This window comes from Doryrhamphus excisus, chromosome 10 (assembly GCF_030265055.1).
Source record: "Doryrhamphus excisus isolate RoL2022-K1 chromosome 10, RoL_Dexc_1.0, whole genome shotgun sequence".
In the NCBI taxonomy this organism is placed as follows: Eukaryota; Metazoa; Chordata; class Actinopteri; order Syngnathiformes; family Syngnathidae; genus Doryrhamphus; species Doryrhamphus excisus.
Genome location: NC_080475.1, coordinates 7,887,414 through 7,900,153, shown reverse-complemented (window position 1 = coordinate 7,900,153; position 12,740 = coordinate 7,887,414). Strand labels below are relative to the sequence as shown.

Here is a 12,740-nt window from a genome sequence, read left to right as displayed (position 1 = left end):
TTTGGATGCAACTTTGTGGTTTAAGTTCCAACATGTGCCCCATAAAGGCATGTTTGCGGGTTTGGGAGGGACCTCAACCACATCAAACACGAACGGGACGGACTACAGAGGTTGTGAGCCACCAGGCCGCCTCTCAGATCTAACATCTGTGAACTTTGACCTCACACAAGTTCTGGAATGGATCGACGTTACCACAGGCGCATTCCAAAATTCCAAAAACGTCTAAAAAAAAAATCTTCCCAAGGAAGAGGAAGCTGCTGGGAAACCAACAGCATATTATTTTCATCATAGGCGTCAGCCGGCTGTCCTCGTACTGTACATTGTGTATATAGCCGACGTGGATAGTAAATCCTCACAAAAGAAAATGTTTTAAATCACATAAACATCCTGGGATAAAGTAAACAGTCCAATAGGAAGATCTAAGCAGAGAAGCGTAAAAGCACAGGATGGAAATGACCGCCTTGTAGCTGCTTCACCACATGGAAGCCATGATTGCAGACCAAGTACATATATTTAGCACAGGACCCTCTTCATGTGGTGAAAACTGGATATTTCTATGGAATTATACACAAAAATAGACGTGACTGCACACAAAACATTGGGTATTGTCATCTCACGGCACGTCCAACTGCGATTGGTTGATTGGTTGATTGCGACAGATACAGATACAGATACAGATACAGATACAGATCCAGATCCAGATCCAGATCCAGATCCAGATCCAGATAGCGGTATGCTGGCTCATCCCCATGTTGAGGTTTTTAATAACGCTTCGTCAGTGTTGTTGCACCAGAAAAATCATGTGTAAACAACTTGTTACTCATCCGTGACCCCCCCCCCCACATCTAGCAGTTTTGTTCCACATTCTTTATTGCTGCTGATGTGAGGCTCCACTACTTGAAAACAAATTACATTCCAAGAGTGTCATGAGTGCCAAAACAACCCTGACGTGTGTACCGCACCCTCTCTGTGTCCATATCCACTCACAGAGCACAAGACGTTCATTGGAATGGGGGGGTTAGCATGTAAGGGCATTTAGATCAACAATACTATCTGCCCCAATGGCTGGACGGGACACAAAAAAAAGAAAAAGAAATGGGGGTGTTTCGTGTGTTTCGTACCTCGGAGTTGAAACGGATCTGACAGACGTTACAGGAAATGACCGGCCGCTTGGTCTTGACCAGTGGAACTCCAAAGGTGTGGTTGATCACAGCCTTCTGCACCGGGTCCATCTGCCACAGGGAATGATGGGAAAGGGAGAGAAAAGTAATCCATATGTGAATGAAATGCAAAGAGAATATCAATTCGAGTATCGTGTATTAGTACATGAGATGGGTACATATGAGGACCAGCTGTCACTTCCTCTGAGCACCCCTGCAAATAAAACATTCAAGGAATTCCTCTGACTACAGTATGTCAATCAATTCAGGGTATTTTATCTGTAAAGTACCGCAGATATACAGTATGCAGTACGTATGTACATATGTACTCCATCTACAATATGTGGGCATCAGTGTGTCATGCAACGTGACCATTGGTGTTGATGGCACGTGGTCTCGCTTCCATAGTGTTGGTGTTCCAGCTTGTCCATTCATCAGCAGCATGCTGTTAGCACCTCAGATACATTTTACCCCTCAGGTTGGGCAGCGCTAACGTGTCATTGGACGCCTTGTAGTACTCGATTCCGTTTCATTATTAGCTGCATTTATGGAGTCATCCTTTCTCATGACTTGGGTGTTAGTCTGGAGTCAGCAGCTGCTGTGGTTGTCCACCAGTCCACCAGTCCACCAGTCCACCAGGTCTCGCAGCTGAAGCGGGCGCTAAGACTGTCACATGATGTGGCAGTGTTTGGGTTAGAAGGAGGAAAACCAAAGTCCTGGTCTGAGGAAAAAAATGAACTTGGGTGTTTTAAAATTGAAAGAATGTTCCAGAGGACTTTCCAAATGTGATGCAAACCTGATGCTTTGGTGTGGTTCACAGACAAAGAATTACTCAATTTGGCCTGACACCAAACTTTCCCTGGAGCCATCCACGCCCACGCCCACAGCCACAGCCACAGTCATCTATTACAAAAATATCCCTGAACATGGACGCCAGTGACGCTGCAAGACTGATAGAAGGAGAATTTGTCTCATACTGCAGAAGCAAACGTTGACTTTAAGAAAACCAAGGTAGAAGAGAAGAAATGCCAAGGTAGGCGACAGCAAGAAACGTGCATCAGGATGCATGGATGCCGAGACTGAAAGGCAAACGGAGCCAAGACCAAAGAATGAGAGCCAGTCTTGGCATGTTTACGTCATACATTCTTATCTGATGTGGCTGGTTCCCATTACACACCACTACGCATATTGCTTTCTTCACAAATGGAATGAAGTGCACATGTGATGGGGGGGGGGGGGGGGGGGGGGGGGGGGCTGGTACAGTCACAGCAACTGCAAGGACATGTCAAAGAACATGTCAAGGAACATGTCCAAGAACATGTCAAAGAACATGTCAAAGAACATGTCCGAGAACATGTCAAAGAACATGTCCGAGAACATGTCAAAGAACATGTCCGAGAACATGTCAAAAGAACATGTCCAAGAACATGTCAAAGAACATGTCCAAGAACATGTCAAAGAACATGTCCAAGAACATGTCCAAGAACATGTCCAAGGACATGTCAAAGAACATGTCAAAGAACATGTCCAAGAACATGTCCAAGAACATGTCAAAGAACATGTCAAAGAACATGTCCAAGAACATGTCAAAGAGCATGTCAAAGAGCATGTCAAAGAACATGTCAAAGAGCATGTCCAAGGACATGTCAAAGAACATGTCCAAGAACAGGTCAAAGAACATGTCAAAGAACATGTCAAAGAACATGTCAAAGAGCATGTCAAAGAGCATGTCAAAGAGCATGTCAAAGAACATGTCAAAGAGCATGTCCAAGAACATGTCCAAGGACATGTCAAAGAGCATGTCAAAGAACATGTCAAAGAGCATGTCAAAGAGCATGTCAAAGAACATGTCAAAGAACATGTCAAAGAGAGTGTCAAAGAACATGTCCAAGAACATGTCCAAGAACATGTCAAAGGACATGTCAAAGAACATGTCCAAGAACATGTCAAAGAACATGTCCAAGAACATGTCCAAGAACATGTCCAAGAACATGCGTAGCCTCCCATGTATTCTACACAGAAGCACCCTGCTGTGGGATGATCCATCCAGCATTTCGTGCAGCGTGCAGGTGTGCGTTACATAGCGAATCAGGCAGGCTGCGACCCCCGCCATGGCCTCTCTGGAGAGCGTTTAACAAAAGCTGAGGTAACTGTGCACATGAATTATGGGCTTCAGTCCAGTTCCCTGGGTGGAGGTCAGCTACGATTCGTCCAGTGGATTCAGCTGTTAAAAACACAGTGCAGCTGCCAAAAGGTCTTTCTGGATGGGGGGGACGTGAAGGGGGTGTGGGGGGGGGGGGGCTCACACACCAAACAAACCAAACGCTCCTGCACGCTTGGCCAGATGAAAATGGGTTCAGGAAGGACTTAAGATCTAGAATCCCTGATGTTTAAAAGCCCCCATCTATTGTGGTAATTTGACATATAGTATTGGTAAAACCTGTAGTAGTCCGCTTTATGGAAGACCCCCATTCCCACCTTTACTTGCTTCACGCACCTGCCTCTAATTCTCTGTTCCCTATTTAGTTCAGGTGAGACCTTCTCCTGTTGTTGGTTCATTGTCTATCATTTCTGTCTTTCTACGTATCAATAACTTCTCATTAAAGGAAATATTTCATCTTCATTCTGGTCCTGCTCTCTGCCTCCTGGGGTGGCAACGTGGCAAGAGGAAGCCAGACCTTAAACAAACACAACCCACACAAAGATGCCCAATGGAGATTCAAACCCAGACCTTCCAGATCTCCTGACTGTGTGGCCAACATGCTAACCAGTAAGGCACCGTGCAGCCCAAATGAGCCTTGTCTATATCTCTACAGTCTGGGACTGAGCTCCAAAGTGTCAACGTTGGCCCCCACAGGGGGGTGTTTAGCTGAGACCGCCTCTGGAATTTGGGAGTCGAAAGAACACAGTGGCCTGCCAAAAGTCCTGACCTCAACCCAAGCGAGCACTAGCGGGATCGGTCTGGGCGTGATGTTCATGCTAGAGTGACCGACACAAACAAGTTGACTTGTGGAGACTCCTGGGACCCCAGGTGTGGAATACCGCCCCAAGACTGGAATCATCCAGGAACCAAGGAAGCATGAAGGCATGTCAACAATGGTGTCAGGTAGCACCACCTGTGAGGGTACCAACCCAGCACCAGGACACAAAGGCATCATCTACTCTTTGGTGAAGCCTTTTTCAGGCGCCAAAACGGACTATGTCATTTCCTGTTCCTTTTCTGTCTGTCTTTGCCAACGACCCCCCCCCCCCTCACCCCCCCACCCCCCCAGTGTTCCAGACAGCACGTTGTTTTGATGGTGTTGAACTTGAGCAAGGAGGAATGCTCCCTTGGGAAAGGCTCTGGCACTGACACTGAAGACAACATGAAGCAGCCTGGGAAGCACTAGCTGGGAAGCACTAGCTGGGAAGAACTAGCTGGGAAGCACTAGCTGGGAAGAACTAACTGGGAAGCACTAGCTGGGAAGAACTAACTGGGAAGAACTAGCTGGGAAGAACTAGCTGGGAAGCACTAGCTGGGAAGAACTAACTGGGAAGCACTAGCTGGGAAGAACTAACTGGGAAGAACTAGCTGGGAAGAACTAGCTGGGAAGCACTAGCTGGGAAGAACTAACTGGGAAGCACTAGCTGGAAGAACTAACTGGGAAGAACTAGCTGGGAAGCACTAGCTGGGTAGAACTAGCTGGGAAGCACTAGCTGGGAAGCACTAGCTGGGAAGAACTAACTGGGAAGAACTAGCTGGGAAACACTAGCTGGGAAGCACTAACTGGGAAGAACTAGCTGGGAAGAACTAGCTGGGAAGAACTAGCTGGGAAGCACTAACTGGGAACAACTAACTGGGAAGAACTAGCTGGGAAGCACTAACTGGGAAGCACTAACTGGAAGAACTAGCTGAGAAGAATTAACTGGGTAGAACTAACTGGGAAGCACTAGCTGGGTAGAACTAGCTGGGAAGCACTAACTGGGAAGTACTAACTGGGAAGAACTAACTGGGAAGCACTAGCTGGGTAGAACTAGCTGGGAAGCACTAACTGGGAAGAACTAACTGGGTAGAACTAACTGGGAAGAACTAGCTGGGAAGTACTAACTTGGTAGAACTAGCTGGGAAGAACTAACTGGGAAGAACTAACTGGGAAGAACTAGCTGGGAAGAACTAACTTGGAAGAACTAGCTGGGTAGAACTAGCTGGGTAGAACTAACTGGAAGCACTAACTGGGAAGCACTAACTGGGTAGAACTAGCTGGGAAGCACTAACTGGGAAGAACTAGCTGGGTAGAACTAGCTGGGAAGAACTAACTGGGAAGCACTAACTGGGAAGCACTAACTTGGAAGAACTAACTGGGAAGAACTAACTGGGAAGCACTAACTGGGAAGCACTAACTTGGAAGAACTAGCTGTGTTGATGCCAGATGAAGACAGTAGAGAGAACAACAGCAAGAAAAGCTCCAATCATTCCCAAGGAGGCGTCTACTCACCTTGTTCTCCTCGGGGTCTGTGGGAGCTTGGAGCTGCATGGTTCCTCGTGTGTGTGTTGTTGCTGACAGAGTTGTGCGTTTTTGTCTCAGCGTGGGTGAGACGCTCTCATTCAACCCCCCCCCCCCCCCCCCCCCCCCTCCCCGTCTCTTGTCAAGGATGGATAGAAACGTAAAGCCCTAAAAATAGGACCAGTCGCTAGTGATGCATGGCCATCAACAATGAGATGTTGGGATGGTTTCTCTCCACACCCCCTGACAAATGTCAACACTCCCTCCGAGGTTCCTTCCTCTCGGCTTTCCTTCACCGTGCCCTCCTGCTTCTCATAGCGTCTGTCCCTCAATCTCTCTCCGGTGTCTCCTCCCCTTCTCCTTTTCCTCTCCCCTCCTTCACAGGAATACTTGGTCTCTCTGGGTGCACTCATGGCTTTCTCTCGGCGGCCAATCAAATGCCAGCAATAAAACTCTAACATCTCTAACATGTCATATGAAGATGTAGAAAACTACAAGAATATGTATGAAATATGTATATGTATGAAACGATATCAAATCACCCTCAGCCACTTGAATCAAGCCGGGTTGTCTGACACGTGTGTGTGTGTCAAGGACGGGAAGAAAAGCTCCGGCTTGCTTTGAGAGAAGTGGTTTGGTGCCACCTGCTGGTTTGCATGTGTAGATCTTTAGCTCCTGCTTAGAGAGATGTTTTCACCACCTGGTCAAGATGATCTATGGACTGGACGGGCATCTTCAACTTCAAGGCTGCTTCTTTGGCATGGAATGTTTACACAATTTAAAACGCTGTATCATTAGCTTATCATTAGCGTATCATGTATAGCACACGCCTATGTTCTATTTCCATCCTATAGTCATCATCACACTTTGACAAAGAACAACCAAGACTCATGTTCTCTATGAAGTTATTCCTCCATACCAAATATTTCAATGATTCAGCTAAGATGTTCGTCCATGTTGGGATTGGCCTGATCAGATGTTTCAGATAGCTAAATGCCTGTGTCGTCCATATCGGGACCAACAAGTAATGGAGGCTCACCACTGTCCAGAACCCCAGTGGGAGGGACCGCTAATGACATTATAGTTCCATTAAAGCTGGATATAAAGATGTATATTAAGATGTATATATAGCTGGATATATAGCTGTATTTATAGATGGGACTTAAGAGAAGCCATTCCTCTCAATATGATTTTGGTCTAATTAAGACTTCAAATTGAATGAGATGAATTATGAAAGGAGACCATCACAACAAGTCACTGCTGGCTAAAATAATGGAAGGATGTTTCTTATTGTTATGGCTGCTATAATAGTGAGTGTGCAATATGGATAAAAGCAGATACATACCAGGAAGTTTGAAATTAATGTTTGTTTTTCATCCATATAGAACACATACAGTGTTCATATTCTATTTTCTTCTTCTTCTTCCTACTCCTTTAGAACACGTGGAACTGTGATTATGTGGATTATGTGGAATATGTGATGTATTCCACTGGAATTTGATGCATGTTCAAATAACATAAACCATTAGCATTAGCATTACCAAATGCTAATACAGGAAGTGTTTTCTAATGAACGCTAGCAGGTGCTATTAGCAGTATTACTAGCACTTTGGTTATGTACACAACTATTGCCATATTGAATTGTTCATTATTGAACGTTATCAACTAGTAGGCGGGGCATAAACCGGAAGAGGTGTGGTTTAAATTTGCTATATGTATTGTTTATTATTCAGCTATATGCGTATGAGTGCAAGTGATCCTTGAGACTTTATTCTTTCATTATTCATATTTTTTATAATTATTTCAAATACATATGAGCTGTGTGTTGATGAAGTTGATGATTCATGCAAATGTTTATTTATTTTGCATCTATTTTGCTTAAAATCTTGATATACAGTAAGTTTGATATTAAAGATGCCTCTTGATGCCATTTGTAGATTTCTCGACACATCATCACCACTTCCTGTAGAGCAGCATAGACGTTGATTCTTACTGTGCTGAAGTTGTGGAAGAGGCTCATGCTGTGTGGGGGGGGCGTATCCATGGGGAACTGAAGGAAGGGCTTCATGTCCAGGTGGGGCTGGATCACCGTTGGCGTTCGCAGGAATGTTGGCACCGTTGCCCCGGCACGATTTATACCTCCTGCACACAGAAATGACATCATACTCAAAAATGTTGACTTTTTCATATCTGAAACCAATGATGTGCTTGTCCAAGATCACGTGTGGGTGAATTTGACATAAATAATAAATAATGTCAATCATAGACACAACGGTGGTCCACAAAGAAACCCCTAAATGACAAGCGAGGAGTCAGCTGCCGTTTGTAGGTTTTCTCTAAAATGCTTGAATTGTTGAATTGATCTTGAAGATGCACACAATGGAAAGAGGAGAGGTGGCTCCACACACTGGAGTATCAGGCCAGGGTTTAATTCCCCTAAAAAGGCAAACCAGGCTGTCATAATGATACATGGCTCCCCGTGCTCGTCATCACTCCTAATCCCTCCTTGTCTCCTCTTTAACCCGCGTCAGGGATGCTAGTGATGGGCCCCACAGCAGAAGTCAGCCTCAGCAAGCTCTTGGATTAAGCCTTTTAATATCGCCCACTGGATTTCGGTGACTTTCAAATTCCCCCCCCCCCCCCCCCTCGTCCCCACGACTTAAAAGCTTTTGCCGCTTTTGGGGATTAGTCTAAGCTATTCTCTCACTTCTTGCTGTCTTTGCTTACTCGTCCTGGGAAATGTGCCTCCACCTGCACTCGGCAGGCTGTAATTTGCAGGTTTGTCAACACCTCTGCATTTTCATCCCGCTTTAAGTCGGCCATCAGAGAAGATAACACGGCTTCCACGTGGATGGCGTCAACCGATGCTCACCGCAAACTTTGGATTAGAGAGTGAAAGTGCTGTGAAGATAGGATCGGCCTTTCTGCATCTGTTGGCCCCCAGGTGCTGAGGACTGCACCGTCGCCGCCACTTGAGCACCCAAAACATGGCGCAGCGGTGCAGTACAGACCAAACGCAGGAATGCAGCGAGGGCTAAAATTAGACGAGAGGCGGCGGAAAAAAAAAAGAGATCAAAGGCAATTTGGAATCATTTGCCACCGGCGTCGCCTTGATGAATCTGCAATTGGCTAGTAATGCCTTCGCTAGAGAAGATGCACCCGTGGATGCACACATTCATATACATTCCCATTCCCATTCCCATTCCCATATACATCAAAGTCTATGATGGTGAAGGAAAAGGAATAATCCCGTGCTGGAAACATCACAAAAAATCCCGGTTATTATACTCTATAAGCAATATTGCATAACATGATTAAGATTATGTCAAGTGAGCGAGAAAGAGCAGCTTATGCAAATCTTTTTGGGGGGGCGGGGGGGGTGCTGGCATATACAGTACTATACAGTACTGCCTGGCTGATAATATAAAGGCTGACACATCCATCCACTTTCTATAAGACTTATCCTCACGAGCATCGTGGATATGCTGGAGCCTATCCCAGCTGTCTGAGAGGCGGGGTCCAGCCTGGACACATATAGACAAACAACCATTCACACTCACATTCATACCTATGGACAATATGGAGTCACCAATGAACCTAGCATGCAGAGATGCCTGAGCGGATCATCGAACCCAGGTCTTCCCGAACTTCTGACTGTGTGGCCACTCGACCACCGTGCGATAAGCTGACCCATACGACTGTCACATATGGCAGGCTGTGGAGGTTCTGTTGCACAGCCTGCCCCCCCCCCCCCCCCCCCCCCCCCACCCCCAAGGTGTTTGGGTGCATTCATGGGCGACCAATGCATGCAGAAAAGGAGCAGATGCTGATGTGCAGGAGCTGCTGGCTGGCAGGAGTCTTAGGGAGAAGGAGGTGGTTGGTATCACGCTGCCAGCTTGCCTTTGTGCAGTGCTGTGTAGCAGGCACCTGCCATCCACATGGTGGGGGGGGGGGGGGGGGTTACATCTGCATGTGACGCATTACCATGGCTGCCAAGGTTCAATGTCAAATGGGACCTATTATGCTCATTTTTCATCATTTTGTATTGAGTCGTGGACTCCGGTGTTAAGTTTCCCACGTAGTATTTCAGTCATGGAGGATTCCAGCCATACGACACAAGAAAAACACAGGAAAATGATTCATGGTGGAAAGAAGGCGTGTCTCCGTTCTGTCAGAATGACCATGGAGTCGTAGGACCCGCCTGTCAGCCTGGCCAAGTTTCCACCAAGTCACGTGTTGGCTCATTTGTGATTGGATGGGGGCTCTCCAAAGTGCATAGCCACGCCCTGTTGACTTGGCGTCTACGAAATTAGAGGCAAAAATGTTAAAAATCAAAAAACTGAATTGAAGCAAAAGAAAAGCTTCCTGTGACTCCCACGTCCCTTTGGATTCATACGTGGCTACGCTAACGATTGGGTTGCATGTCATGTAGCATCGTTATCAAGCTGTCAAGCTGGGATCAGCGTTCACCTCAGCTACTGTAGTATTACTGTATTATATTGCCATGGAGACCACAAGTCCAAACATCCCATCAGTGGAATACTGCTATGCTGCTATGCTGCTATGCTGGGGCAGGACTGCCTTTGTCCTGAGCTGAGACACATCTTCCATCCAAAGCCAACCATCGTGACCTTGGTCTTGGTTTGCTTCTACTCTATTTAATTGGGGTGCAGGTGAAGCTCTCTACCCCCCCCCCCCCCCTCCCCCCACTGAAACATGAGTGACTCTGACTGAAGTGAACACAAGAGGGTGCTGCTGAGTTGCCTGAGTTCCTATTTTCACTACTGAAAACAAGGACAGGTAGAAAGTGTACTCTATTTGCACATTTTACTACTTCGCCATATTCTTTATCATGTGATGGTAATTGATGTCCTCATGTGGCGGTTGATGTATATGTTGATGTATATGTCGACGTAGATGGACATATTGTCGTGACTTGTAGAACTTGCTGCCTGGAACAGCTGCTATGTAATGCTTTAATGTGGAGGATTAGCAGGGAATGCTGGGAAGGCTCCAACATGTTTCATTTCTACAAATACTATTTGGATTTGCATGGAAGGTATGTGTGGATGCACGGCATGCGTACCAGCGAGGGCGTGTCAAAAAGGTCACGGTGGGGCTTAGATACCGTGAAGCCATGCAGTAGTAGTAGCAACATGTCCGCCTTTAAATGTACATAGAGAAGAGAAGCGCTCAGGTATACAGGTATACAGGTGTATAAGTATACAGGTATACAGGTGTATAAGTATACAGGTGTACAGGTATACAGGTGTACAGGTATACAGGTATACAGGTGTACAGGTATACAGGTATACAACCAATGGGTCTCTAATCACATGGCCTTTAATGTTCCACCCAAACCACCAATTTATTCCATATATGTGTGTGTGTGTGTGTGTGGAGAATGTTTATTTAATGTATCAATATTTCAGTCTAACGTTATTGCAATCTCGATAGAATTCCAACAATGGGTTCATCATTGGATCATAATTCCATGGAAGGTTGAGCAGAACAAAGACTTCCAAGACGTGGACGGACGCCCCAAAGTGCACATGTTGGGAATGTGAGGAGAGGGAAGCAGTTTACAGTAGGAGAATACACAAAAGAATTATCGCAACATATATTCTTCAAATGAAAACAATAAACTGGCCAATATTCAGAAAATGAAGTAAATGTCTCTCTGCCGGGGAATGGACAGGACCAATAACCGATAGAATGGCAACAAACATCACCGCTTGGCCAGCTGCTGACACTAATTCAGTGTAAGCATATTCATCAGTATTCATCAGCTGTGGTCAGTCACGTCATGTCACGTCACGTCACGTCATGTCACGTCACGTCATGTCATGTCATGTCAAGGATATCACAGATATATGAACTATGATGGTTTTTTATCTTAAAGTTGGCTATGTCTTGTTTTCATTTTACCCAAACACACAACGACACAAAAAGTTTCACTGTTGAAATGATTATTATTGTTTCAAAGTACCCCCACACGTGTACTTCACCTTTCTGTTACTTGAATTCTGCGGTTGAAACCAGTACAATTTTAAAAAGATAAAAAATGTAAAATCTTTATAAGCTGCAATGTTTTGTGGCTGCAGACTATTTCCTTTACTGGAAGAAGAGGAGGCAAAATGGCTCTTTTGGTGGTAAAGGTTGCCAACCCCTGGTTTCGAGCAACCGTCCATGTGGTTTTGTAGGATAAAAAATGTTCTTTTAAGGCGTCTCAGCTTCTACCTGAAGTCTAACCGAATCCCATCACTGCTTCCAGCATCTATGACAATATGTGAACGACAAATACCATACTGCATACTGGAAATGATCACTGGCAGGTGGTTAGCATGGTGGTTAGCATGTAGAGTACACAGTCAGGAGATCGGGAAGACCTGGGTTCGAGTCTTCGCTTGGGCATCCCTTTGTGGAGAATAGGTGCAGATTCTGGAGTTTGCAGTAGTGAAGTTGTGTAGTGAAAAACTAGATGTGATGGTAACGACCCTCCAGGCGCGCACCCCCTAAAATACCACTTATCTCCCCTAAATCACAAAATGAAGATTCATTGGTGGTCTGTTCCTTTGGAGGATTCTTCCAAGGTTCTGCTTCAAAGGAATGAAGCAATGATGTCAAAATAATGGAATGAATGAGCACCTAGATACTCGTTCATCTTCATCTCACCTCCACGCCACAAGCAGTAGCATCCAAAAAGACGCTAGGGTCAACGCACGTGAGCCACCGAAGCACACCCCGCCGCTTAATCCTGGAGATAAATCTCTTGTTGGCTCCTGGTCTGGCAACACGTGAACCTTTGGGAGCTGTTGGCTTTTGTTCCTCCTAGCTTGAGGGATTGTGTAGCACCAACACAGACGCATGCCTGCACTGTGACATGAACATACATGCACACGGACCAAGCCCAGCAGATGGTGGATGCACGACCCGAGTCTACCGCTTCATTCCTTCTACTATCAGGGCAGTAGATGTGGATGTTAAAAATATTCATATCTTCTCATGCTCCTTCCGTTCCACCTTGAATCCTTCCTGAGTACTCAGGAAGTGCTGAATCTGGGCGTCGTGTCACGACACGCACTCACCCATTGAG

General features: G+C 45.8%; 1 protein-coding gene across 3 annotated transcripts in view; it reads right to left on the bottom strand.

Moving 5' to 3' along the window:
* The window catches only part of LOC131136491 (zinc finger protein 385A-like), a 46,150-nt gene that overhangs the window by 15,503 nt on the left and 17,907 nt on the right, over window positions 1–12,740 (bottom strand). For 2 of the 3 annotated variants that reach the window (XM_058083368.1, XM_058083369.1), the window contains exons 2-3: window positions 7,638–7,786; window positions 1,122–1,232 (exon numbers count right to left, since the gene is read on the bottom strand). In XM_058083368.1, coding sequence (XP_057939351.1) covers window positions 1,122–1,232; window positions 7,638–7,786 — 260 coding nt within the window. Of the gene's footprint in view, window positions 1–1,121; window positions 1,233–5,635; window positions 5,761–7,637; window positions 7,787–12,740 lie in introns of those variants that run through there. The other variant, XM_058083371.1, reaches the window with a different exon arrangement.